This window comes from Thermochaetoides thermophila (genome assembly GCF_000221225.1).
Source record: "Thermochaetoides thermophila DSM 1495 unplaced genomic scaffold scf7180000011816, whole genome shotgun sequence".
Taxonomy (NCBI): Eukaryota; Fungi; Ascomycota; class Sordariomycetes; order Sordariales; family Chaetomiaceae; genus Thermochaetoides; species Thermochaetoides thermophila.
The window spans coordinates 4506036-4533829 of record NW_006383032.1 but is presented as its reverse complement, the minus strand read 5'-3'; the positions used below and the strand labels follow the sequence as shown (position 1 = coordinate 4533829).

At 51.3% G+C, this 27794-nt stretch overlaps 6 protein-coding genes across 6 annotated transcripts; 1 reads left to right on the top strand and 5 right to left on the bottom strand.

The window, feature by feature from the left end:
* Nucleotides 1–304: 304 nt before the first annotated feature.
* On the bottom strand, nucleotides 305–2464 carry CTHT_0033190 (uncharacterized protein; the record flags this gene model as incomplete). The annotated part of the gene is made up of 4 exons (XM_006693694.1): nucleotides 305–334; nucleotides 404–478; nucleotides 554–1876; nucleotides 2021–2464. The coding sequence occupies 4 exons, from the start codon at nucleotides 2462–2464 to the stop codon at nucleotides 305–307; spliced, it is 1872 nt and encodes a 623-aa protein (XP_006693757.1).
* An 8998-nt stretch (nucleotides 2465–11462) lies between these two features.
* CTHT_0033180 (uncharacterized protein) lies at nucleotides 11463–12778 on the bottom strand (the record flags this gene model as incomplete). The annotated part of the gene is made up of 2 exons (XM_006693693.1): nucleotides 11463–12119; nucleotides 12206–12778. 2 exons carry the CDS (start codon nucleotides 12776–12778, stop codon nucleotides 11463–11465), a joined length of 1230 nt encoding a protein of 409 aa, XP_006693756.1.
* A 2866-nt stretch (nucleotides 12779–15644) lies between these two features.
* On the bottom strand, nucleotides 15645–17399 carry CTHT_0033170 (uncharacterized protein; the record flags this gene model as incomplete). The annotated part of the gene is made up of 6 exons (XM_006693692.1): nucleotides 15645–15814; nucleotides 15876–16016; nucleotides 16081–16272; nucleotides 16337–16551; nucleotides 16613–16726; nucleotides 16789–17399. The coding sequence occupies 6 exons, from the start codon at nucleotides 17397–17399 to the stop codon at nucleotides 15645–15647; spliced, it is 1443 nt and encodes a 480-aa protein (XP_006693755.1).
* A 426-nt stretch (nucleotides 17400–17825) lies between these two features.
* On the top strand, nucleotides 17826–19103 carry CTHT_0033160 (putative cytoplasm protein; the record flags this gene model as incomplete). Its single annotated transcript, XM_006693691.1, has 4 exons — nucleotides 17826–17846; nucleotides 17917–18066; nucleotides 18124–18243; nucleotides 18339–19103. The coding sequence occupies 4 exons, from the start codon at nucleotides 17826–17828 to the stop codon at nucleotides 19101–19103; spliced, it is 1056 nt and encodes a 351-aa protein (XP_006693754.1).
* A 381-nt stretch (nucleotides 19104–19484) lies between these two features.
* On the bottom strand, nucleotides 19485–22875 carry CTHT_0033150 (uncharacterized protein; the record flags this gene model as incomplete). Its single annotated transcript, XM_006693690.1, has 3 exons — nucleotides 19485–20519; nucleotides 20586–21495; nucleotides 21590–22875. The coding sequence occupies 3 exons, from the start codon at nucleotides 22873–22875 to the stop codon at nucleotides 19485–19487; spliced, it is 3231 nt and encodes a 1076-aa protein (XP_006693753.1).
* Nucleotides 22876–25431: 2556 nt separating this feature from the next.
* CTHT_0033140 (tetracycline:hydrogen antiporter-like protein) lies at nucleotides 25432–27380 on the bottom strand (the record flags this gene model as incomplete). Its single annotated transcript, XM_006693689.1, has 6 exons — nucleotides 25432–26086; nucleotides 26141–26656; nucleotides 26714–26753; nucleotides 26821–26879; nucleotides 26933–27242; nucleotides 27299–27380. 6 exons carry the CDS (start codon nucleotides 27378–27380, stop codon nucleotides 25432–25434), a joined length of 1662 nt encoding a protein of 553 aa, XP_006693752.1.
* Between the last annotated feature and the right edge of the window lie 414 nt (nucleotides 27381–27794).

Genomic DNA, 27794 nt, shown 5'->3' with positions numbered 1-27794 from the left:
CACTGTCTGACATATAGAAAAACTATTTTCATACCGAGATATGCAAGGAGATGACGGGCAAATGCGACAAAAAATATAAACAGAGGAAAGGTAAAAGAGGTCACACCATAAGACATTAACCGCCACAGGCAGCTTAGACGACTGTGCCTTCACGCACCGAAAACAAAACGCAACGTAACTCGGCCCCAACGCGTTTCGAGGCAGGCCCGGGAAAAAAAAATCTCGCTCGCTCGCTGAAATTATGGCCAGCATAGCCCAAGACGCGCGTGTGGGATGAGGCTCTCGTTTCGTAACAAAGCAGCTTTTACCCGGCCTTGCGATAAGATTGACTCCACTGCGCAGTTAATTGTCAGACGTCACATGTCACACGATGTAGGCAAATTCAGAGTTGGCTGCGCTGTACCGTCCTAACATCGAAGTCGTAGTTCTTGAGGATATGCTCATACTTGGGGTTCCGGAGGAATTTGGGAACCGAGTCCTGCAAAATTAATCAGCTCGTCCATTCATTCTTCCCCCCCCCCCCCCAAAAAAAAACGAATAGAGATATGCTTACACTAGCCATCAACTTGAAGACAGCGTTCTGGGCATCCGCGAAGAGTTCCATCACGTCGTTAAGGGTCTCGGCAACAGCTTCATCATTCACGGACCTGGTCATGCGAGAAGCAAGGTTATTCCGGAGCTGATGGTCGATGTTAAGCTCGCACGGAGAGCCAGGAGCCAGGAATGCATTGTAAATGCCGTACGCCTGTGCCATGATCTCTCTGAGATGCTCGGTGGCGCCCTCCTTACTACTCGCCTGCTGGTACACCTTGAGAGCTTGCCGACACTGACGCACAAAATCATCAACATCCTGGTAGAATGAAAGGTTCTCCTCGCAGTGAGTGTCGCGGAGGTTCTCGCGGAACAGCAGTCTAAGAGCCGGGTCATTGAGGATTTTATCCAGGCGCTGGGTATTGGAGTTCTGAGAGATAGCCGCCGCGCGGTACGAGGCGTTGTCCCCCTCAGAAGCGCGCTTGGGAGCAATGAGATCCCGGCCCTTGGACGTGAGCTGGTAAATAGCATGCTTCGTCGGCTGGAAAAGGTTGTGCGACGGGAACTGGGAGATGTGGTTCCGGTCAACCTGAACGGATTCGATAAGTTCGTACTCGACAAAGAGCGAGGCGATCTCAACGGTTTCCCTGCGGTCAACTGTCGTGCAGCAATCCATCAACCAGTCAGCCGCCGCCTTGCCGGTGAAGGTCTCCTTGTAAGTCTTGTTGCCGATCTTCCGTTCGGCGGCCATCTTTACACCGGTTATACCGTCTTTGTAGTCAGACAGTGAATCGGAATCGGCCGCGCCCACACTCTGCTTGACGTTGGGACCATTGACGCCAATGAACCTGCGGAAGATAACCTCGATAGTGGCGCGATCGGTAAGGAGCTTATCCGTAGCAGGATCACGTTCCAGAATCACGAGTTGCGATACGGAGGAGCCGATCAAATCGTGGACATGCTTCAGCTGAATACCATTCCGTGAGACGAAGCGGTCTAGAATGCAGATGCCCTTCGGTGTCAGCTGCCATACGGTGCCCTTCATGGTGTAAACCTGCTGATTCTTCCCATCGGCTGATTCGATGAACCTGGCCTCCAGAAAGCGCTGGCAGATCGAGCGAGCCATATCCTTGGCCATAGAGAATGTCGTGGTGGTCGTCGTGGTTACAATCCGGCTGGGATCCTGGGGATCTGGCATTCGGTTGGACTGGGAGAACTTGAGCGAGCTAAGATTGTTGATGGCATCCTCAGACAGGAAGGTGTTTTCCACCCTAGTAAAGCGCACGCGGTGTGAACCGAGTGGGAGAAGACTGACAATCAAGGTCGCAAAGAGGTCTTTGAAGTCCTACGCTCCGAGTCAGCACCGTTTAGTACCACAACTGATTCCTCTATCAATCCCGCCATGCCTCCATCCCTTCGGGGACTCCTGGCAACCCTGCACCCGTTTCTCCTCCCGCGAAGCCAGAGTCGGCAATTGGCTAGAGCGTACCTTGGTGAACGGACGGTCATCGTCCGTCATGCGCAAGAGGCGCGATGACGTCTGGTGCATCTTGCTGTCGTAGCGGGGGGCGCGGATTGGCTTTGGGAAGGACGGATCGGTTTCGGTATACGGCTTTGAAGGGGGATCGCTGGGCAGAATCGTCGAGCTGGGTCGCACGCTGGGGAGCAAGTCGGATCCAGTCGAGACGCGGCCGTTCAATTGGTGTTGACGGAGCTTGGCTTCAGTGATGCCGGTGAGTGTACGATCGAAAAAGGCCAGAAGACCGCTGCTGGATCGCTGCGAGCTGATGGACGGGTTGTTCGAGTGGCGCGAGCGGCTCGTGTGCGGATGCAAAACGTTTGTGGCGCTTATATTATTGCGGTCGCGACTGGCTAACGTCGGGACGGTATCGGTCAATGGCGATGGGCGAGGAGGGTTTGAAGCCGCGGCCATCTACCATCTGTGGGCCAAAAAGATGGGGAGCCAACGGGAAATATGAGGCGTTTGTGAGTGGATGCCGCCGGGGAGCTGGACAGCATTCAGTGCAAATAAAAAGGGAGGGCCGGTAAAGTGAGGAGAGAAGGGTCCACTACAGTGGAGCAGCCAAGGTGCCAGGGTCGATCAGGGTCAGCCAGGGTGGGTCGTGCTAGGGTGAACGTGAGGGGGGCCAAGAGACGAGGAAGGAAACAAGGGGGGTCAACGGAAGTGCGTGGCGCGTGGAGTCCAGATGGGGCCACGTGGGCGAAATCGTACAATGTACCGGTACTTTCCAGGGTTTCGGTGGCCGAAAAGCAACCTGGAAGGTCTATCTAGGTATGTACACTATGGTCTGCTTACTGTTTACCTCCTTGCTGGCCATGCTGTTGACTACGGATATATCTTCTTTGATTTCTTCAGCTCAAAAGGTTTCAGAGAAAAGGAACGCTTGCTAGGAGGTCGTTTTGGGAGAAAGTAGATGGGCAAATTGATGTATTATCTGTGACACAAAGGTTTTCCTTTATGTAAGGTAAAGAAAAGTCAAGGGTGGCCTGTCACAAGCTGGGCGCATCGCCGATTGCTGTGCTTTTCAAGCCCCTCACCTACTCTGCAGACCGCCACAACTGGAACCCCTCCAAATGGAGCCAACAGATTGAAAGGATCCACTCGTCGATTTCTACTGAAACCATGCTACAGCGATGAAAGCAGCGTCAAATACTGAGTGCCTAATTCAACTTGTAAAGCAGAGGACTGTGGGAAGAATTATATAATCCAAAAAGCTTTTGTTAACGCAACTCATTGTTACAAGGGCTGAGTGCCGCTTGCAGACAAAGCCAATACTACCTGAAATAAGATATGCCGAGTTGCAGTCAGCAGACATGAGTCAAGTGTACCTTACCTGGTCTGCAGGACCAGAAGCCCAGATCAGGTTGAAGTATACATGCCGTCCATAACAAGAGAGTTAAATAGCCCAACAAACCCGATGCGTATTCCAGATCCACTTGGAATAAACTGCACACAAAGGCAGATACGTTGTTCCTTCTTGATGCCTGATTTTCCGTGCTAAATAGAATGTTCGCCCAAAACATGTTTACCCGATACTACTAAACAAATGCTGTCTTACTGGAACTGGGTAAAGTCAAATGCCGGTCATGTGTGCAATCGATGGCTGTAACCCTGCCATAACCTTTCTGTACGTAATGCCTCTAGTCATCGGAGTCCTATGTGCTTATCCTTATTATGGCTTGTGATAGGCAAAGGCAGAATTTACACAGACCTCCGCAGCGGCAAACGCGGGAAGCCGATATAAAATACAAACTAGAAACTGACGTTCAAAATGGCTGATAGTTGAGAATTGCTTACAACTGGTCGCGAAGCATTATTGGAGCAGAGGGAAGCATGTAGTCCAACGTCACCAATCTGTTCTCTGCCTAACTATACTCCCTGTTGGGGCAGCCACATTGCATCGGGTTGCTGCATTGCTATGTAGGTGCATTCCATCCAAATGCTCGCTCTAATGTACATATGTGTGGACAAAAGAAACACGGAATGTCCTGCAGTCAGGTGTTTAGCGAACATGCAGACAAGCCACCTCGTGGCAGACAACTTTCTACTTGCCGTGCCATGCGGCGGCTGCGCACGCAGAAGCAAAAGCGGGAGATAAGTAACGTTCTCCGGTCAGCGAAAAAGAACATGACTCGTAACAACTTGACACTGTAGCCGTACAATCAATTCCTACTGTATATAAAGGCGGTCGGCAACAGTGCCAAGAACAGAACCAACCGGTGGGGTGGCAAAGGCAGAATAATGAAAGTTAATTGGATGAAATTTACAGAACAGCATGCCAATCACTGTTTTCTGCAGTTTTGAGCATGAAGAAAAGAATGAGAAGAAGCCCTTGGCCTTAGCATAACGTGACAGCCATGAGAACCGAGACCCACGTGGCTTCCAGGATTCCACTAGAACCTGCACTAGCCTGTTTCGAATTGAGCCTTGCTGCCACCCTGTATCCACCCTCGCGTGTTTTTCATATCTAAGGATGCATCAGGGAGTTGACTTCTGGGCTCTTCAGCTGACCAGTTTGGAGAAAAAAATGCGTAGCACCGAAAATACATGCATGAAAGCTGTCCAAGACAATCTTCGAGTCGTTAGGCGCCCATATAGAGGTTGGTGGTTCGTGAATTATTCTATAGCTATGTAGTTGAAATACTTTGGGTTGCGAAAGGGAGCTTAGGTAGATAGCAAAAGTTGCCCTCCATACAGTTGGATGCTGGTTTGTTCGTTGGCAGGGTGCTTTGGCTCTCGGTGGACCACACAACTTCCCAACTCAACAACAAAGAGCCAATTTTCATGCTTCAAGAATGTTATTTTTTTTGCTCATTGTGTCTTCACTTAATTTACTCGTGTATTTCTTTTGGTTCTTAGGTGTTGTGGTGATTTGAGTCCTCAGAGTCTGAAATTGGTCCTACATCCCTGTCTAAAGTTTGGGAATAAATAAAAAGGTTGAAGTGTAAATAAACCCTTAAGATCTCTTATGAGTAGTTGCACTTAGCTAGTGTCTTGTGTGCCAAAACCATGCCCAGTTGGTATGTGATAAACTTTTTGATGATCCTTGTCGATACACCAGTTGCTTGGATAAAGGTCTTTGACAACATTCGGCTGCAGAAGCTAACGGCGGTGAAAAAGAGATTAATAATCCACACCATTTGCCACTCCACGAAACCACTTCTCTCGGAGCGAGCCACTTTTCGAGACCAAGAAGCATGCATAAGCATCACTACTGCATTAGAATTAACACTGAAAACATGTTTGATCAGTTGTACGTATAGAGAAACAAAAGAAGACTCCGTGCATCAGGCGCACCGCCAAAAATTTGGATTGAGCCCGAAAATCATATTTCTGACAGATCAACATTTGGTGGGACCATAGTAAGATACACCACCAAATGTACCTACCGTAATCCAACCCGAGCCCGAGATAGCACGCTCTGGAATCTTTCGTGTTTCATGGTACTATACTACTACCTAGTCTATGCGCTTATCTATAACCTATACTTCTATGTCCAACGGTCCTTGTCCACAAACATGGTGGCTGAGGGAAATCTGAGATGCACTAAGCCCTAGCGTTCATGCGGTTAGGGCTTGCTCGGCCATATCGCACAGTGTTCCAGCGGCAGGATTTGCCGGCCAAGCGCAAGGTAACTTCTCTGGCCGTTGGGGGCTTAGTCAAAAGTGCCAAAATCCAAGGCAATCGAGATCGACACCCTAGTTGCGATCGATCGGAAGTGAAACAAAGCGTTCGAGCTTGTGAGGGGTTACACATAATTAGGGCGCAGAACAGTTAAGATGCTTGCAGTTTCAGGCAAAAAACGATATTTCTTTGCTCCAACCCGACATACTAAGCCTTACACAGGTTCCTGCCTGGCTTCAAGTATGGAGTTTTTATTGCTTGATGAATGTTTCCATGAAGCGCGTAGGTTTCCAAGACTGCCAAACCATTCAAAACAGGATGGCAACTGATGAAGTGGGGGATCCCGTTTGCCGAACTCCGCACAAGCAAGGATCAAACTGGCGGACTCGCCGATGTGGGCCCTGAGAGAGCGAAGATCGTTGGCAGCCAGGATCTGACACACACAAAGATGAAAAAAAAAAATAATGAGAAAAAAAAAAGGCTGTAATCAAAACCCACAATGGCGCCTCGCTTGGCTAAAGGCACAAGAATGGACACTGGTATACTTGTTCGCAATCCCAACCGACATACGAGTGGCCTCGTGTAAGTCAGTGGACGTAAGTGAGTTCAGTCAAGGTAGGTAGCCGAGGATGGCGGCGTCACGGACAGTACTGATCGGCCATCCGGTTAACCTGGGCGATGAGACGGAGAGAACAGACGCTGCTTGAGGTTGTTCCGGCGCTCCATCTCGCAGCTCTGTCAAAATATGGAGGGGAGGATAGCGGAGCCTAAGGGGATTTTAAACGCTAACACAGCGCACAAGAGCGTTTGGCATAACGCAAGATATTCCTGTGTTGGAGAAGAAGGGAACATAACACCCTAGCCCAGGAGGTTATCAACCAAAAACAGGAAAGTCCCACGCCTACCTCCTATGGAAGCACGGCTACAGTGGGGTCAGTTACGCCGATGGTCGATGGAAAGGACTCACCATCCGCACGGTGTGGGCCAGGCCACCTACGGATTCCTGGTGGGGGATGCGGTAAGGTAACAGTCCTAGGATACCGTATGCTTACATGTACTAGTACTAGTTATACAGGCCCATCAGAATGGGCCCCACCTGAGACAGGTTTTGGAAGCGCTCCATTCGCTGAGCATGGTGCGTGCTTGAAAAGTAGGTACGTACCTCCGTAGCGCGACGGCAGGCAACGAACGTTCGGCGAATGAAGCGAACAGAGCTTGGAGTGGTGGGGACGGGAGGATACCTCAGGCCACGTGGTGAGGATAAGCCACATGTTGCAGGAAGACCCAGAAGGTGAAGATCCGGGGCCGCGCACGAATCGCTACGGTGACGCCACCGCCGCCTCAGGCTTCCATTGATTCCTATTTGCTCTCTGCACCTAAAGATGCATTGCATGGTCTGCGCTGAAGCAAGGTGCTATGCACATGTGCTGCGGAAGGCGTGCACAGTGTACGTGGTGCTGATAAGCATACGAAGGTGTAATTCCAAATTGATCAATTGGTCTCCGCTACACCAGGTAATCACTTTTGAAACACGCGACGCTAAGTAGATGATGTTGAGAGGATTACTTATCACAAAAGTCAGCAGCCACGCACATCCTGAAATTGAATTGTACCATCCATGGATGCGGATAGGCTCGTCCATGTTCGGTCAGTATTCGCCCTTCAACCAGAGCTATTGCCAAGAAGCTCGGGCAGGGAAATCTGCGGGTAAGCGAAAATAAAGACACATGTTCACCACGCTGGAGTGCTCGTATTGGACTTTTATACGTATGTTATTATATGGTTCAAGCACCCGCGGCACCCCCGGTCTGGGATCTTGCAGCATGGCTCGTAACAATCGTGCAACAGGGACGTTGATGCTCAAGAATATAGCTGCATACAGCGGTTTACACTACTTGTATGTTGCGGTATCCGAACACGACAACTGCGCGCTTGGAAATCCAACACGCTGACAGCCGTCCTTCATCCTGGACTTGGGAGCTATACTTAATCCATACATCGCGCGTTTAGTTGTCTGGAGAAGCGACAGCGACCGCTTCTATGACAGCATACTTTTCATTCATGCCAATACAAGTTATCTGGCACTGTGGTAATCCATGCGGTTATCAGTAATCTGTCACCGCCCATACAATAGTAATAGCCGTCGTTGGGCAGGGTGTCGCAGTGGATGGAGAGGGCCAGGTTGAGGCGACCAAGACACCATGGTTGCCCTACTGTCTAGCCGGTCGGACGGGAAAACAGGCTATGCCGCTGTGGGCGCTGGATGCCACGGATGTCAAGTAGATTGCGTCTCCACGCCTGCCACATGGCCTGTACCCCATCCTTCGCTCCCGCGGGCTTCCCTCAGCGTGCAAGGCTTCTAGAAGGGTGCTCCTGTCGCAAGAGACGAGCACTGGGCAAACCTTTTTTTTTCTTTGGTGGTCTCCCACTCCATCCAGACATGTCTCGATGACGCATGCGAGGTCCGGGTATGGATAATAACTTTTCAGGTCCAGCAGTCTGTCCCCGAGAGCATCGGCCGCCGTCCAGGTGAAGCAAACCCAGTGCAGCAAGAACCTTTTCAGAGAGACGGGGAGACCCGACTTTTCTCAGGCATCTTTTTTCTCCGTTTCTCCATCGCCTAAGCATCCATTCCAGAGGGTGCATGCTGCATGCAAGCGTTGTGCCATGACGATGGACGCCGTCAGAGAAGCTGACCTAGAAGGTGCAACGCAACGCAGGGGCTGGCGGACGTCTGCTTGCTTTGTCGTCCCCATAAGCTATGCGACGGCGCGGATGGAGGAAATGATATCAGGCCCAGCAGGGTCATTGTGCCAGTCATGATGTGCATCATCGGACCAGTCACCTGCATCCGCACACCCATTTACCGCTCCATCTATCCGCGATCCTATCTCCGCAGCTCCATGATGGATTCATGATGTCCTGACCTCATAATTCGCACTGCACACTTCGCTCCAAGGATCTGGTCCTCCATGTAGCCTGCTTTCGACGATAGCCCCTGACTCGAGCAATTCCATTACGTCGGCCGTCTGATTAGCTTAGGTCGCCGACCTGTCGGCAACACAGCATATGTCTGTGTGACAAAAACTTGACAAAGATCTTCCTGATTCGTATGTCATCTGGCGTCGAAATGATGAGGTATATGTCCTACCTTAATCAACCAGCTCCCAACGAGTCGTCATCGCGGGGCCGAGGCCATTGTGCAACCCGATTTAAGCGATGCCTTTCCGACGCAGGCCTTGATGTCGTACTCGTGCGCAGCTACCTGCGACCTGTGTTCCGAGGGAGCCAACGCTGGCCACGTGCTGGACGTGCTCTTGCGCGATCAGATCCCTGTTGTGTTACAGTGATGGATGTGATGGATCGGCCTGTCATGGTTACCAGCGTTTGGTATTGTCGCACGGGGCCATCACACCTGCGTCTGCTTGCCCTGATGAGATTCTGCACAGGGCCTGCTGGTGCCTGATGAGATGTCGCTGTCCGTCCGGACTTCCGCCGCAACGGCTTTGTGTTTCGTCCACCGTCCAGTGAGCTAAGCCCGAGGCTCCGAGTCCCCGAGCGTTGCTGCCCAAAGCTGGTATCCGATGTTCCAATGTAACCTCCCTCTGAAGCCGAGACTCGAGACTATGGAGCACGGTTTGTGTGCCCTTTGCCATGAAAGTGAGGATTAGGTGACCATGCACACGTTAGGTTCCCTCATGATACGACTTGGAAAACACCAGTTAAAAGCTTGTAGGCTGGATACTCTATAGTTGGAAATTCCATCGGTACATCGACATCGCCTCAAGCCGTCATCTAATCTCCTTTGGTGGGGGCCATGACTTAACATGGTATTGTCCATGTACCAAAATCGGCCCTCTGCAGCAAATTTCCTAGTAGTACATACTTGGCGGCCGTATTGCTCTAGATGCCCGTTATACTGATTTAGTATCCATCTTCATCGGATGCGTGGACTTTGTTGGAGACACTCTGTCGCTTCGCCGATGACGAATGTTCATGTCATGTCGGATTCATAGTTCTAGCTTCCAGCTGCGGCGCAGTACTGTTTGCCTACCTGTCTGACTCGTTGGTTTCAGCATTGCAGGCTCTCTAAAAGCAACTGCAAATCCAGTAGGACGCAGGTGTCACAAGAGAATGTTGGTCAGACTCAACTGATATTCCAAATTACTTATTTGTTTGATGACTGCTGGGAGAAACTGAGCCTGAGCCTTCTTGTTTCCTTTTTTTTAAAAAAAATAACGGAAGATAGATAGATGTTCACCATTCTTGAGATGCCGTAGCTACTTGCCTTCAAGGGGGCAGCTTTCGCAGATACCTCGGTGCACCTACCGCTGACTGAAAGGTCATCACCGCTTACAACGATAAAGTCATTTGCCGGCAATCCAAGATCAGTTCTCTTGACTTCAACCGAGTGTTCGACATGGACCGCTCTTTAGATGCCAGACGGCGCCCCCGGCGGCATCATCACCTTAAAGGGGAAGAAGACCGGCATTTACATCGTACTCGACACCGCGAGCATTGGGAGTTTCATCGATACTATACTAGTTCCACATCTCCATCACCACCAGCCAATCCCGAAGCCACAGCGGCCGAAACCCAAAGTTGTCCGGCTTCCAAACCAAAGGTTACAATTCAAAAGGAAAATGACGGAAGCAACAAGGCGCTCATGCTCTTCTCTTCAAACAAACAGCAACAGCTCATCTGCACCAGACCTCAAGCAAATCCGGGCCGGGGGGATGGTGGCCCTAATGGTGACGACAGCGAGCCAGAGGAATACGTAGTGTACCTGGACGATTGGGGGCACGCACAAACGTTAGGGCCCCAGCCTTCTCAACATGGGGTTAACTCATATCACAATCGTCGAGATGGTAGGAATGCTATGGATGAAAACCACTTTATAACCCGGTATAGGGCAGAAGACGAATGTAATGGAGGCAGTAAGTCTGCTTCCCAACGCGGCAAACCACATCATCATCACCATCACCACACATACCTTCCCGAGAGTGAAGATTATCACCATTGTTCCTATCGATCTTGGAATGACAAAGCCGATGAGGGCCCCGCACAGCGCGAACCGCGCCATACCCGACTGCTGTATCAACATGAACGAGATCGGTCTCATGAAAGAGACAACTACCGAACTGGATATGCACAGAGCGCGGCAAGAACCAAGAAGCATGAGGCGAAGAAGCTGTTACTTGCTGCAGCTACACTGGCTGCTGGGCTTATTTTAAGTGGGGATTAATGAGAGGGTTCAAGTTAAGTTTCTTATGTTCAAGGCAGAAGAATAGCGATCATGTTTTGCACGTAGTTATCATATGTAGTTGGTATAAGGTGGGCTCGTGATGTTGAAATATGACAGTATTCAGGTATTGATATCTTTTGTTGTTCAGCCTTGTCTAATAGTTGAGTGCTCAACTCCTGAGTCTGTCTGATTCATTCTATTATCATCCACGAGTCGGCTCCTTTCGATTGAAAAGACTGGCATTGTCCTGATCCTGCCCGGCCCCCTTGTCAAGCCTATCAACCGACAACCTGTGGTCCACGAAGGACTGAAGTTTGGACATATTTTTCCAAGCATGGCCTGCTTAAAACCGCCATTTACTAGAAGATGAGCCTTAGACTCCGAGTAGAAAGCCCCAAACGCCGCCGTAATAAACGCCCAACCAAGTCCAAGCCCGCATCTACTACACAGTAAAGGTAAAATCGTTACAACCGGACGCGGTTGAAGTGGATATAGTGAAACGAGAACTTTGGCTTTCCAGCCTGCATACATTCCTCATCCTCAGAAAGATGTCGGCGCCGCATCCTTGCGCCAACCTTTAGCCCTCATGTTAACTTCAATAGCCTTCCAAATGCTCTCAACAACCTCACGATCGCGCCAGCGGCTTGTTTCAGCACCTGCCTGGCTAGGGTCGCGCCACTTCTCCACAAAGCAGGTCAGCACCCTGTGACCAAACGCGCGGATTGACTCGGGAGGCTGCTCGCCGCGCCACCCCAGATACACGCCCAAGACGTGTTTGAACAGCTCAGCCGGTTGACTCCAGCGGTAGTTTTTGAACTGCCAGGTCTGGCCGGTGGTGAAGACAGCAACAACACGGTTCCAGTACTCAGGCTTGAACTGCTCGGGTCCTTCGACCAGGATAAAACGCATCGGCCGCGATGGATCGATATCCTTCATCAGACGCTGAACGTGCAGCATCGATTGCGAAGAGTTGTGGTCAGGGGGCGTGTAGCGACCTCCTTCGAGGAACTGCTTGGCATTGGACATGCGCAGAAGCGATGAAGCTGAAGGAGATAGCAGGATAATGGGATCGGGGCGGCGCGCCGGCTTCTGGTTAAGAGAGAGCGCTGTACCGGACCCAATGCCCGCTGCGAGAGGCGGCGCGCCTGGCTTCCGGGTCATGAAAACTGCAGCCAGCTTGCGGACGTGCGAGAAGTCCTGCATGTGTTGGCCGATGAGTTAGTTGATTGGGATGATTGACGGCAGGCACAAAAGAGGATTGAGGCGAACAGGAGGTAACGAACCGTCGGCTTAATCCCCCTCAGCACAGTATTCCGATCCCCCATATGGCGCTCACCACCGTAAATCTGCGCGAGACGAGGGTCCAGAGTACCGCGACCCGAACGACTCAAGGCAGCGCTAACAATCTTAGATGCAGTGCCAGCAGCGGCGGCACTGGCATTCGTGGAAGCATCCTTCTCGCCAGGCAGGGGCTTGATGAACTCGCTCTCCTCACTGGCGCCCTCAAGGAAGGTGAACAAAACGAGGCGCTCGACGAAGGCGAACATGTGGACGGAAGCACGGCCGGCCATCTCTTCGTTGAGTTTGGTCGCAACGGCGTTGTACTCGGGGATGGCGAAGTCGCGATTGATCCAAGCAAAGTAGATGCTGCGCAGGTCTACGGCCTTGCCTTCGGCCGACGTGAAGCGCGTGGGTGCATCGATGGGCAAAGCGACGCGGTTTGGATGGGTGAGAACCAAGTGAGTGGCGGTCGAGAGCGGTGCTTCTTCATCCGAGTCGGGAGACGCAGTCGGGATGATATTGCCGCCGCCGGCGATGGACTGCCGAAGGAGCAACAGAGGGTCTTGCGACGCCATGTTGTTCGCTATTCCGTATGGAACCTGACTTGGGATATCGAGACGGTTTTGTTTGAGTAGCAGTCGCCTGCAGGCTGTTCTGTTGACGGGAGAAATCGCGGGTCGGATTGTAATGGCGGCCCGCAGAAGTTCTCTCGTCAAGAGCTCAGCCTGGGAAGTTTGAAGCATTCAGGTCAGCACGGCTGCCGACAATGGAATGGGACACGCGCGACACCTCAATAGCCCCACTTTTTTTTCGCGAACAAGGCTCGGCGCCCACCGACGCTTGGGCCGCATACTGCTCGTTGCCCGACCAACTTCTTTTTGCCTCTTCCATAGGTGTGAGCTTGATCACACAATTTTAACTATTCAGCATCTGAAGTGGCCATCTAGTCGTCTAAATTACGTGCACTCAATCTATTGATTCCACACCGAAGCATATTGGGTTTTCTCAAGCCTACAAATGAATATTCGACTGTGCCAAGAAGTGAACCATTGAAACTGCCAGTAAACAGCCCCTAAAAAAGGGGGCATCATGATAGGTGTGTTCAGGAGTTAAAAGATAAACGCAGAGAGCTTCCACAAAACCCGGTTAGTTAACCCGATCAGAGACCTCATAATTTCAATATCCGTCCACGTTTCGAACTACCGGGCTTCCCATGATACTGGTCCCACGCCCAGCCGTCAGTGATGCAAATAGTTGTGACGGAGTAACCCGAGGACTCACCACGCAGAATCCCAGAACTGATCCTTTAGGATTTTTCTCGTTGATTGGGCAAAGCAAACTGTTTGGTAGGTGGTCGGGTGCCTCAAGCTCATACAAGAATCTTTCCGTGTTGCTCCATAACCCAGGTTCTCGATCTAACCAACCGCCGCCGTTTGTCGAATCATCATGGACATCGGAACAAAGACAGTTATGTGTCGCAGCCAACTGCTAATTTTGCTCTGCCGAACCATCTCTGGTCTTTACTGTGTCATGATACATGGCAGTTGCCGCGCTCGACTCATCTCGATGGTCCGGCTCCTTAGCACTTTCATCAGATACCCCGCGTGATCCGCAATGGCCGATTGATTTTTCGAGAGGTGGTGTGTGTATACGCTTGGCTTCCTGGTTGAATGGTCAATAATAAATCTTGGTGCCGTGTCGTGTTAAGGTATCGCCTACTTCTCCGGGGAAAGGGGAGAACAAGACGTCTAGATTTTCTGGGCAGCCCTCGTCAGCTACATCTGTGCAACATCCGTAGACGAGAATGAATTACGTACTATATTGTCTTATACTTGGAGAGCTACGAGAGTCCTGACTCGTCGGTTGTTGGTGTTGCTGCTTGCGGTGCTAACGTATCTTGGCGAAACCTTTGCAACCCTGCTCTCTGCGTTCCTTTGCAACTTGTGATGGTTGGGCCCGATCTCGATTTTGAGATGTTTCCTTTAACTTGGCTTTCGGCGTCTGCCCTTTATCGAACGATCGTGTCGATGAGGGAAAGAGTCTATATTTCTGTAACCCATAAACTAGCTGCCACTGCCTAAGACTAAAGCGTCACAAACCTTCGCACATAAGCGAGGAAAACCCAAGCAGTTCCAGGGGGCAGACAAGTGGCGGATAGCTTGTTGACGACGTTGTTCAGTTGGGCTGCTGTCGCTAAACCTGTGCCGCTGCAAACGCTCGTGCGTTTCTTCGTCTGGTTGCGTCGCGTGCTCGCTATTGTGCTCTGTTATGTCCACCATCGGTTCGGGGGGATGTTGAAGAGACTGAACAAGTGCCTCCTCGGAGCGGAAAGGACGACGTGGAGCATAGTAAGAGGACCCGTGCTGACGGTTTGCGGTGGTGTAGTGAGAGGATGCTAAATCGCCATCAACATCATGGCTGCTTTCACTGTGACTTTTTTGGGAGCGTTTTCCTCGTTTCCACATCCGCATGTCATAAGATCGCCTACGCGGTGTCTCTAGGGGTCGATATTCTCTTTCTGCCCAGTATCCTTCGGGGAACCACACCCATTCAAATCCTTCTCTTGGAGGCCTAGGCGGGTCGATAGCAGAGGCAAATCCAAGATGGGAGGATGATCGAAGGCTGGGCGTTTTAAAGGGAGCCAAACTGCCCATTGAGCCATCAATAGAGAAAGCCCTGATCGGCCTGGAAGAGCCTGGAATAGTCGATCCACAAGGAAAGTTCTGCGACGAACCGGGCCGTCAGATGCGATTCTGAATGAAAGGACTTAGAAGGATGTAGCCATGCATTTCTCGGAACCTTAGAGTCCATCCTAAACATCTGAAACGCCGTACCTCTGAATGAAAGAACGGTCTTGGCGATCGAATCATGACCATGAAAGGGGCTGTAATAAATGTGAGCTAATAATGATGGGTAGGAAGGCAGAGGGGGCCAGATGATAGCAAGTATATCTAACAATACTGTATGAGGAATGATTGGTAGAGGGTCATGTTGATACAATTCGACACGAGACCGCACCTCAAGGCGACCCTATGTTCAACCAAAGGTCGGCATATCGACTACACCAGGAAACAGAATGCGCAAGTTTTGTCCCATTCACAAATTGCTTCACCAAAAACGCCTAGAACCAAATCCCGTTCGCCCTTTCCTTTCTTAGGTAATGAAACGGCTATAAAGAAGGAGCCTGCCCGGACCAGCATCAAAAACACCATGTCCAGGTTATCAAAATCTTAATCGATGCCATAGATCGGTGGCCAACACAAACCACCAAACCAGATAGAGCACTTGCTCCAGGGCACGTGAACCAAGCTTCGTCATACGCCCTGAATCTCGTATAGACTCTCTGTCCGAAGTAAAAGCCAGGACGAGCTTACATATTGTCCAGTTCCCAAGATGCCACTTTTCGTCAAATAAGAGGGTCTAGGGGCGTCGACTGCCCAGTTATGAGTCGACCAACATGGTGTCGTCACCATCAAAGGTTGGTTGGGGCTGCTGGACAGGAATGCCACGCCCACGCCCAGCAAGAAGCTCCTTCCTGATTTCGGGAGCAATCTTCTCATGGCCGTGAGTTAGAAGCAGGTCCAGCAAGGCTTCGCGCTGGTCTTCAGTGACTACAGGAATATTGATGAGTATGGAAAGAACGATGCTGAGGAGTCATCAAAGACAACTTACTATCATTACGATACCGTTGAGCAAAGACAAGGAGACATTGGTGGAAGATAACTGGTAACGCCTTGGGCGCACCGTCTCCCTCACGGGCCATCGAGGCATATCGGAGGAAGTGGAAGACCAAAGCATCGATGCATTGCCATGCTACAAACTTCAGGTCAGATTTCATACACAACATGACACATTTGACAGGGTTAGAACAACATACGCAGTGCATAACGCTTCTCGAGAAGAACTTTGAGCAGATAATTTGTCGCACTGACACACTCTGCCCTCTGAGAGGCCTGTTCAGCAGCAATATCGCACAATGTCTTGATAGCTGCAGCCGAATGAAGGACGGGTATGGAGATACGAGCAAGAACGGCAGAGATGATTTGCGCTTCACGCAACGTGCACGTTCCTGATTCGGAGTTAACTCTCTGAGAGGTCACAACAAATGTCTTAACTGGAAATCAAACACTTACCAGAGGCAGCAAGGGGGAAAAGAAAGCCCTTGAAAAAGCCAGCGGGCTTGTAAAGGGCCTTCTTCAGACAGTTGAACAAGTGAACGTTGAGCTTCTTGTTTTCATGGATATCCTCCCGGACACGCTCCAGAATAATCATCTCCATGAATCGTTGAACAACCTGTGGCTTTGCTGAGACAAAAATTCTTGTCGCAGCATAGCATGCATTTGGCGTCCTGCAAAATAGGTTGATCAGAGATAGCTGGCATCGCATGCAGTCCGTACTAATCCACTTACCAGAGATCCGGACGTGTCAGTTGGATGATATCTTCCCAGTGAGGAATTGTTGGCAGGACCTTGAAGGGTTTTGGTAATGGGCCAGACTTGTACCGAGCAAGAATAAGCCCAATCCTGGTACAGAGTCAATATGCAAACCCTTGGCCAGTGTGTCAACGGGGCCTCCTAAAACATACTTTGTGAACACCTCGACCACCTTGGGCGGAATCTCATAGTCTTCCTCGATAGGATTGCCCCCATTTTGCCCTCCCGTCATAGCCTCCTTCTCAGCAATCTTCTGGAGGATCAAATCGGCCAAATTAGTTTGTTCCTCCTTTTCTTCCTCCCCGTCTGCTGGCTTTTGGTCCCAACCGTGCGTGAGCAAGGGATCATCCTTCATGGTTGGCTGAACGAAGCGATTAAAGATCTCAAGATCAGCCGCGTCGACTTCGTTGTCGTTATCACCGGCATCCTCGTCCTCATCTCCCCACTCCTCATTATTTACGAACTCCTCCTGGTCGTCCTCGTCATGGTCCATACGGGATGGATCGAAGTCAAATGCCGTCGAGGCCACGGTGACTTGCTTGTTCTTCAGTTGTTGCTCCTCCTCATCCATGAGCTCCCGGCTCATGGCTAGAATCTTTCTGGACGCTTTGGAATCGACATAATTCTCCTCCTCGGCCACCTTCTTGTTCGCGCGCTTAGAGGGCCTGCCCTCCCTGTTCTTCAAGATGCCTGTCGCTAGGATGTCATCTTCGAGGGGGTTGTGTCGCCTCTTGTGCGATGAAGCTGCAATCGCCTTTGGCATAGTGTATGGTAAAATGGTGATCGGACTGAGTCTATGGCCGTAGTAGATATTATGCTAAGGACCGAGAATTGCACACACACTGCGAGGAGACTGGTTCGCTGGCTGGCTGTTGTCTTGGAATTTTTCGTGCAGCAGTTCAAAAAATGGTTTCCACCGTGGGGTAGCTTAGGTGTTTTGGCCGCTTTGATTCGCTGCTCTATGACAGGGATAGTGAAAGTTGATAAGCTGCCACTCTTATCAGCCATGATAAGATTGCGATTATCGGCTTATCGCTTATCAGCCAAGAACCCCGCGATGCCCCGCGTCGCAGCCAGTCGAAAGCATGGCTTGATGGGTGAAATTTGCAGATCTTACAGTAAAGTAAGTTTTGTGAGCATATACAGCCGGTTTGACATTCTGAATCGACTAGTTTTTTACAACTCCATCATGGCTACAGAACTTGAAGAGGTGAAAAAGACAAAATCTGACAAAGACTGGTGTGATGCTTCAAAAGCTAATACTTTTTTTGGGTCTTTAGCTCGTGGGGTTCATTGCCAATCCGAAGCCCACTATCCGCAAAGTGGCTCTGAAGAATCTTGAACCATTTTCTACTGAGAAGCCTTCAATCTTCAAGACACAGGATCTTACTCCAATTAAACATCTCAAGTTCCTGATTCGAGACCACCCTGTAAGCGAACGAGATTCCCAGTTGGTGAAAACATATACCAACTGAGTGACCACACAGGAAATCGCCCAGCATGCCATCACCATTCTAATCAACCTGACGGCAACTGAGGATAAGATAATTCTTGAGAATGTAGCCACAGATGACAGGTTTCTCGGCATCCTTTTTGGGCTCTTGGTAGTACGTATAACCATCAATCATGAGACGGCTCATGTCACTCCCACATGAGTCAGTCTTGGGGCGTTAATCATTGACCACACCACATCATCTCTCAGGACCCTGAAGAACCAAATGCCGACCTCCTTGCGATGTTGCTGGCAAACCTTTCCAAGTGGGATGGCCTCAAAGGCATTGTTAACCGTACCCAAGACCCGCCAGCCCGTTTACAGTCCGACAAGCTGGTCCTGAATCAGCTTCTCGATCTCTTCGTCAAGGGTATGGACAAGTCCTACAACAAAAATGCCAATTTCGACTACCTCTCGTACGTCTTTGCCGATCTCTCCAAACACCAGGAGATTCGTGAATTCTTTTTGAAGCGGCAGGACTATGACGATGTGGTACCCCTCAATAAGATTAAGGTCTTCACCGAGCATCAGTCCGACATCCGACGCAAAGGTGTGGCCAGTACGATCAAGAACGTCGCTTTCGACGTGCCTTCGCACTCCGCCTTTCTTGACGAAGATCAGATCAATATCCTTCCGTACATCTTGCTACCGATTACTGGCAACGAGCAATATGACGAGGACGAAACCTTGGCGATGCTTCCGGACCTCCAGTTCTTGCCCCCGGACAAGCAGCGGGATTCTGATAACAGCATCATTCAGACGCACATTGAGACCCTGATTCTGCTGACAACCACGCGGGAAGGGCGCGACCTGATGAGGAAAGTCAGCGTATATCCAATCATTAGAGAAACACATCTGAGAGTGGACGATGATGGTGTCCGAGAGGCTTGCGAAAGGCTCGTCCAAGTGTTGATGAGAGACGAAGCCGAGGAGGGGACAGAGGACAATGATGACAACAGGATAGTTGAAGTGTAATTGCCTTTTAAAAATAATAACTCATTTGCCGCAAAGTATCTGAGAACTCCCGGTCATCACAGTTTTTTCATAAAAAAAAAATTCCAGCATTGCTTCGGGACTATGATATTTTTGGAAAATACACGCACGCGAAGGCAATTGGTGTCATATCTAACTAGCCAAACCTCCAAACATCTAACCAAAAAAGGGCCCTATGTAAGTGAAGTTCTCCAGTTGTGAAGGCCAAGAAACCCGAGCCATCCGCCACCCAAAAAACCAGCCATGGTCCATTTGGATTTGTACAAGCGAGACCATCTGTGCCATCAACAATACATCCGAAAAAAAGGAACAAAATTGACACACTTCAGCCCTGTCCCTGATTAAATTGGCATTTCCACATCATCACATCGTCCCACCACCACCAAAGAAAAATCCATCAAAGAGATCGAGACTCTGCCCCTCGCTATAATCATGGTGCATTCCCTCCCATGCAAGACCAAACCCAAGATCCATCTGTGCCTCAGCCGTCAGCCCGGTGAAGTCAATACCGTCCATCAAGCCGCTGGGGCTAAGGCCGTTGTTATTATTGGCACCACTGCTGCTATTCGCTCCACTGTTAACACTCCCAGCGTTATTCAGACTTTGTAAGAACTCCAATCCCTGTAGCTCGCTCAGTGACATGGCACCACGCGTGGGTGTCCCCGCGGGCGCGGGACTGAATTGTTGTTGCATCGGCGGTTGCTGATGCGACAGCCGAGGGGAATGGAAGTCGTTGTTAGTTGGCGTTGCACCACCACTCATGGGGGAATTGATGGCTTGCTGTTGTTGGATACCAGTGACTGTAGAAACAGAAGGAGATGTGATCATAGGAGATTGTTCGATAGAAGTTTCTGGGGTGGTAGGATTGTCCGTAGAGCTGGCAGTGCTGCGTGGAGGGCGAGGGAAGTTGCGTACAACACTAGAATGATAGGCACCTGGCTCTGTCTTGATAACTGAGGGGCCTGCTGGTGGTCCTGCTAAAAGGTATGAGCCGGCGCCAAGTTTGCTGGAAAATGACGAAATGAAGCAAGAAGATGCGTTGGAATAGGCGTCGGAGCTTGTAACGGCGGGCATTTTGTCAACCAATGAGTGATGAGGGCGTGGGCGCTTGTTGCTCGAATGAGAAAGTTTGCTACCCGCCGACGAAGTGTTATCCGCCTTTGGGTGCCATTCCTGGCGAGCATTCTCAAAGGTGTGCTGGGAGTCAGAACCCGCTGTGTTACAGTGCCCAGAACGGTACTGCTGGCCAAAGCCACCAGATGCATTAACCATCTTGAGGGTGGCTTTTACTGTCCGGTCAAAGGCATCTCGACAGGCCTCGGCAGGAGGACACTTATCAATAAAATCGGTGAAAACAGATGTGGCTGCAAGAACAGTGAAATCCACTTCATCCATCGTCTACAAAAAGTGTTAGTGGCAATCCAGAGGCCCATAGAGGGCAATGAGCTGATTTGGTTTCCGTACCAAGCGACTCCTCACAATAGGAGAATGCCAGATGGCATAGAGGTAGGAAATACCAGCGACAAAAAGGTGGTGTGTTGTCAGATAAGCATGATTGACGAGGCCTTGCAGATGCAATTGGCGATACAATCGCAGAATCTTTTGGCCTGCCTCGGCAATCTTGAGATAGACACGGTCTTCGTCTTCACAGGGCTCCACGTTGTACATGGTGGGGTTGTTCACTTCCTTCGACGTATCATATTCTCCTTCAAAGACAGTGGGCGTACTCAGGCTCTGTCTGTAGAGCATGATAATAGCCTGCCAATAGTTGAGCTCTAGGAACTCCGTGGAGAAGGAAACACCCGTGTCTTCTTTCCTTGGAGCTGTGTTCTTCCACTCCCATAGCCTCCGATCGATGTCAATGCGCCATGACCGAAACGAGTCGAACTTGGAAAGGAAAGCGGAAGGCAGTGTTGGCATATAAAGATTTTGGTAGTTTTGTCCACCAGCCCTGGCGCTCAAGACCTGGCGGTAATGCAACACTTGCAAGATCTCCGACTGCAGAAGCCGGAGTCGGAAATAATGTTGAGCAACCAGCTTGTAGCTTGGCAGTCGCCTCTCAGAAGGGGGCTCAATGATTCCATCATGGGTGATATACTCATCATCTAGGAGCGATGGAAATTCCGTCGTGATGAAGTGGTCCGAAATACCGAACGGGCGACCAACACAAACGCTTACAAGACGGTCAAGGGAATAGGTGCACCACCAGAGTCGTCGCCTCATATCGCGCATATACTCCCGGCGGCCCTTCTCCCTGACAAACGTAGGCTTTTGCAGGGCTGACGACTCCCACTGGCCATTTTCGAGCTCTTTAGGGTCTTCATAATGAAGCCCTAAATCAACTGCTAGTCTTACAGCAACACCAATAATGTACCTGATGGGGAAAAAATATATGATTAGCACATGAATCTTGAGCATCACTTGCATCTCGTTGCACCGGATAAGGCTGTGGTTCATCAAAACCTTACCATAGGCCAGGAGGCACTGGCCGCAGGAGGGCAAAATTGGCGAGCAGCAGGACAGCTTGCAGATCCTCCAGCCCGCCACTCCCGAGGCATGCCTCCAGGTGAACAATGGCACTGGCGTGGTACGCTTCCGGTTGATACTGCCTTGACCCAGATGACGAATCGGACGGCTCGGCCCCTTGAGGCTCCCCCTTAGGATCCCCGACAAGAATCCCGGCGCCGATAGCAAATACCATGTTCAAAAAGTACAGTTCGCGAGGCCCACGTACGCGGCCCTCCTCAAGATAGGCCCGCTCAAACATGTTCATGAAGTCGACTCTGTGAAGGACGGGAATCTGGGGGTTAGCATGCTCGAAGTACAGCCTGACCAGCTTCTGACCGAGGGCTTTATTGGGAAAGTGAGCCGGATGACTAGTCGGCTTGGTGTGCAAGCCAAAGAAAGAATCACGCATTGAAGTCGTCTGGCCAGCAGTCCCGGCACCATGGCCGCCGATGCTATTCGCAGGTCTGGAGGGGCGTATCCCTCCCTTTTCGGAGTTGCTCTTCTGGTCGGAGACGGATGATTGCACAGCGGCAAACACAACGCGCGCGAATGAGATGCCCGATGTGGAGCCGAGATATCGGTTGTCCGAAGAGGCCGGGCCGGGCTTTGATGAGATCCGCTGTAGCTTGTTCGATCCGTCGCCGCCGCTACCTTCTGCTGCCCTGGCACACGTAACCGTATCCGGCCCTTCCGGGCGCGCCGCGTTCCCCGGGTCGACGGGTGGCCGCAGGTTACCAGGGGGCCCATTGGAAGACGCCTTGGAGCAGTAATCGAGGTCATCGGCAGGAGGAAATGGAATATGGTTGGCGGCCAAGATGCCCTCGAGCTGTTCCACTCGCTTTTCGAGATAAAAGATGTAACTCCGAGGAATTTCGCGCTTTGTGATGGGATCGTAGCCGACGCAGGCGACACTAGCCTTCTCGCAGCTGGCACAACTCGGCAGCTTCTGGTCGCAGCGGTTCTTGCGCAAACGGCAACGATTACAGGCGCTCACATTCCTGAAGTTGCTGCTCTGGCCAATTTTGGCAGCCGTACTGGCGCTTCTCCCGCTGCCGGGCGCGGCGCCGATAGCAGAACCGTGGGCCAGCTCCAAGCTCAGCGGACCGTCATGGAGTTGGTCGTTGGTAGGCGAGGCTGTGCCACCCGAGGGCAGCGAGGTCGGCGATTCCTTGTCAGGCGGTGATTGGCGGGCACGTTTGGAGGGATGCAGGTCTGGAGACGGGGGGCAGTGGGCGGGTACCGGCATCGTTGGCCAGCAAAAAGAGATCGAAAGAGTTAGTAGTGGTAAGAAGAGCAGAAGCAGGATCAGCAACAGCGGCAACAGTAGCAGCGATAGCAGGCGTTGCTCTCTGAGACAGACCGATTGTCGATGTCCACGGTATGAGTCGCTGATCCGGCGCGGCCCGTGGCACGCAGGCGTCAAGCCGCCAGCCGTAGGGAGCACTTGGTCCGTTTGCGTTGGTCGCGTACCGTCTTGCGGCACGGAGCCCGAGGGAGGTCGGGGCTCGGCCGCCTGGCCTTGCTTTTCCGGGACCGGGCGTGTGGACTTACTTGTCTGTCCAGCCTATCCAGCCCGTCCAGCTTTGCCTTGGCCTGGCGCCGCGCACGCCAAAATGGTAAAGAGCTGACGGGGTGACGAGGGCGTGGGGCTCTGGAAACCAGCGACCAACGACTGGGCAACGGGGACTTGTGTCGTTGGCAGCCTTTGAACGGGCTCTGCCGTCTGTCGCTTTCTGCTTGGATTCTGTGCGTCCTCGCTTCGACGTAGCCCTCTCAATGTCCTTGGTTTCGGCGGCTCAATCTTCGTCGGTATTGGCGCAGGTCGTCAGCCGCATGCTAATTGCGACAGTCGGCGATAGCGTTTTCGATTCGGTGGAGGCGATCCGGCGTTCTGTCCTCTGCAGTCTGCGCTCCGTACTCCGCACTCCGTCCGTAACCCTGTTACCCTGCGTCCTGTTCGCTGTTCGCCTCTCCACGAGTCCGCGGGTCCCTGGGAGGGGCAGGGATCCTGGTAGCCCAAACAGTTCTGCAGCTCAAGTGCGTAGGTATCCGTAATTCGCAGCGTAACTTGGCAGTAGGTATCCTGTATGCTGTATGAAGTCTCTTGTATTTGTAAGATATAGGTACTAGTGTCCGTGTTCGAACAGCACTAGCTCATGTTGTCACGGCGGTTTGCGTGGGTGGGGTTAAGATCCAGCCAGTGCTGATGTGATGGGCGAGCAGCGAGTAGTATGTTTGCAAGTTGCAAGCTGCCTGGAACGGATCGCAGGTAGGTAAGGTAGGTACTTAGGAAGGTACTCTCTGATCTCTCTTCGTGTACTTTTTTCGGCAGCGTGAGATAATAGCCTCTTGGGCATGGATGGGTGTGACAGACCAGCGGCAGCAATCACCACTCACAATCACGTTCACGCTCACAGTCACGGTTCCACGGGAATGTTGGCCTCAGGTTCGTACTGGATGTAGCTTGTGGTAATCCTCCTGCTGCACCCAGAAATGGCGGTATTGTAATTTGGAAGCAAAAACCCCGATGTTTCGGGGCCATGCATTCATCACCGAGCCCGTGAGGTGGTGAAAAGGATAATAATGGTTTGTGTATAGAGGTGAAGTTGGCTCACGTCCAGGGCTCGACTCCTTCATGTATTACCAAGCACATATCCAAGAACATGCAGCTCGTAGCAAGCCCCCTTCTCCAATGATGGGACGCCAATGCCGGCTGCAATCCCATCCTGCATCGTGAGGGATGTCCTTGGGAATCTTCGGCATGGGGTAAAAATGTGGGTTGCCGATAAGCATGCAGATGCTCCCCACTTGTTCGTAACCCGAGCATGGGGCATGGCGGTTACATCTCAGCAAGACGGAAGACAATGAGTAGTGTGGTATGCATGGGGGACGTGGAACTTCAGAGCGACGGCAGCATGCCAAACCTGTTGGGGTTTGTCATCTTTTGATCATTTCATTCGAAGAAAAACAAAATCCTACTCCCAGGAAGCCAAAGGTGAACTGCTAAGAGGCTGCTGCTAATCTCAGACGGCTTTCTGGCAGGGGGACCGTGAGAGCGCGCACCTCTGAAGCGAAGTATCCATGGTACATTACAAAACCAGTATGACAAAAAAAATTCCTAAACCCCTGTGAAGATCCCCGTGACTTTCCCAATGTTTCCCTCCTGATCCACTTGCGAGCCAGTAACATCCAAACCATCACAATGCGAACATTGCTGAGAAGGGGGTATGAGAAAGTATGAAAGATGCTGAAAGGCCCAAGACTCTAGGAACCGCCCCGCTAAGCCCCTGTCGCCAGTTGAGCTTTGCGTGGCTGGTAAGGCTTGGTCGGCATTTGCATCTGATTCTCCTTTGCCACGGGTTTTGTCTCCCCATCTGGTAAAGATGAGGACAAGCCCATAGGGCAAAGGGACATTAAATATATCCCACGTCGTCTCTTAGATTTCTCCTTCAAGCGGAAACGCACCGAGCTGTTCGGTCTGGAAAGAGAAGCTGTAATGCCATAGCCATCGTCGCGAGGTGAGAATCCAAATCGAAATTGAGTTGAACGCCTGACCTGTGTATGTTAAGCCGTAAATCCCATGTGCCGCAATAATGTCTATCCCGCTTATGAACCACTCAAAAAGAAATAAAATAAACTGCTGACTAAGTGGACCTGCTGTAACCATACTCCTCCAAAATCAATCCCAGTTGTGTACGCCTAAACGGGTCCTAGCCTTTGGGAGGGTATATGATTGAAATGAGTTTAAAAAAAACAAGACAACGTAAAAAAAAGAATTCGATGTCAGCTAGTTCAAGCAGGACTATGCTCGCGTTAATTGCCTCGAGTCTGCTTCGGGTGATACTTCAATGTCGTCTTTCTCATCCAGCCGACCGCGAGGTTCCTTGATCTTGAGCCCAATATAAGCCCCTCCGAAGGTTATCAGCATTGTAAACCACCATACCAGGCCAGAATAGCCCGACTCAAGACCCATGGTGTAGAGGGATCCAGATACAATCGGACTCATAGCACGACAGAAACTGGCCGTCGAAGCAGCGGCCCCATTAATTGTGCCGAGCGTCAGAGTGCTCACCGCGGAGTTGCTGAGGAGAATAGCATTGCTGGGGTATGCAAGCGTTGTAATCGAGCACTTCCAAATGATGAGCGCATAAATGCTGACTTTGTGCAGGCTCGGCGGAAGAAGGACGATGTAAGGAGTGCAAAAGTACAGCAGCGGGTACAAGATCGACATGAGCTGGAATACACGGCGCGGACCCATCTTTTCCGTAATTGCGGGGAAAAGGACCTTAGTCGCAAACATCGAATAGAGACCCTGGACGGAAAGAATCACGCCAATTGTCTGGGTGTCGAGTCCGAAGCCTCCCGAGAATTTGAAAGGCAGCTTCATTGGGATTCCATCTTTTGGTGGGTTTGTGCTGAGGAACACCGGGAGGAGCGAGTCAAAGGCCATGGTGTGGCTGCGACAACAAGTTAGTGCGCTCCCAATCAAGCCCTCTTCCAGAAAGACTTACAAGGCAAGAACACCGTAAGAAGCGATGATGGTGATGATGGGCTTGGTGAAGATCTTTCCAGTCGACTTTACGGCCTCGGTGGCAGAAACCTGCTCGTTGAGTGTCCTCTCGAGCCTCTCCACATCCACAGGCTCTGCAGGATCAGAATCCGTCTCAAATGAAGCATCGGAGTCCTCGTTGGTAAGGTATCCTGGCAAAGGCTCATCGGTGTCGAAGAGGAGAGGCTGCTCTTCAGGCTTCTTGGCAGGCTCTCTGTTCCGGCACGACTGAATGGGCAACCAAACGAGAATGGCCTTGCCCAGCTCGAGACCAGGATCGCGGTGTTTCTTTCTCTCTGCATGAGTCTCCTCGAGGAACAGAATGCCGATGATGACACCTATCAGAACGCAAACCGCACTGAATAGGTTAGGCAGCAGGTAAGGGAAACGATCGAAGATGCTGCCTGGCTTGAAAATCGACGGCATAGATTCCACCGGTTTTGCAAGAGCACCGCCAATCATGGGACCAACGATAGAACTAAGAACATACGTTAGCTCGAAGGCCTGACAAAGCTTGATGAAGCTCATAACTCACCCAATACACCAGACCAACGGCATGACGGAGTAAGCGCGAGCTGACTTCATGTTAATTCTCGCTCTTGGATCTCGCTCATAGAATTGGCTCAGACTTAACGAACTTACGCTGGTGTTCCTTAACCGTGACCAGTTCCGCAACCGTCGTTTGAAGAACCCCCATATTCCTGCTGCGGTTAGCAGTGCAATATCGAGTATTCCATGCCTTTCTCACACTTACCCATTGAGAAAGCCTCCCAGAGCGCGCGCAAACAGAGCAACCTTGAGACTCGGGGCGAAACCAAAGATTAGGACGCTCAGGCCAGTACCTCCCATTCCCATCAATAAGACGGGTTTTCGGCCGATCTTATCACTGAGCCGGCCCCACAGAAAGCCAGTGGAGAATTCTGCAAAAGTGAAGGCCGAGGTCACCATGCCGGCATAGAACGAGATCTTGCTCTCATCATTGGTAATGTTGAAATCTTTTACCATGTGGTAGATGTAAGGGAAAATCGACATGAAGGCGATCGGCTCGCAGATCCGGCACGCAGCTGCCCAATTGGTTAGAGATCAACATGACATGACACTCCAGCCCCAGGGAACATACCCAGAATGAGCAGCTGCCTTGAGGGGTATGGAGGGCGTTGGACGCCCCTTGAGCTACGCTGTTTCCGAGATCTCGCTCTCATTGTTGTCGCCCGGGGGTGATGGGTATCGACTCTGATGTAAGGATGTACTGCGTATGTGGGCAGATACAGTAGACGGCGCTGTCTGCAACTGACTTTCTCCGGAAAGGGCGGGGCGGCTAGGGCAGATCAAGTCAAACGGTGTTTGGAGGGGCTGGAGGGGACGAGGACGATAGGGCTGATGGGTTGTTCGGCAGTACACTAGCCGGTTTAGCAGCTAGTGAGAGGGCAGCCGATGAGGTTGACGATATGGGGGAGAGGTATACTCAGCAGTCCGAGTCACCATCCAGCTTGGGGAAAGGAGAGACGCGAACCCAGGCGGCAAGGAGACTTGAAGGGGGATTATGTAGGAGACGAAGGGGATTGCAGGCCACAAAGGGTGGCGCAGATTTGAAGGGCAGCGACCAGGGAAGAGAG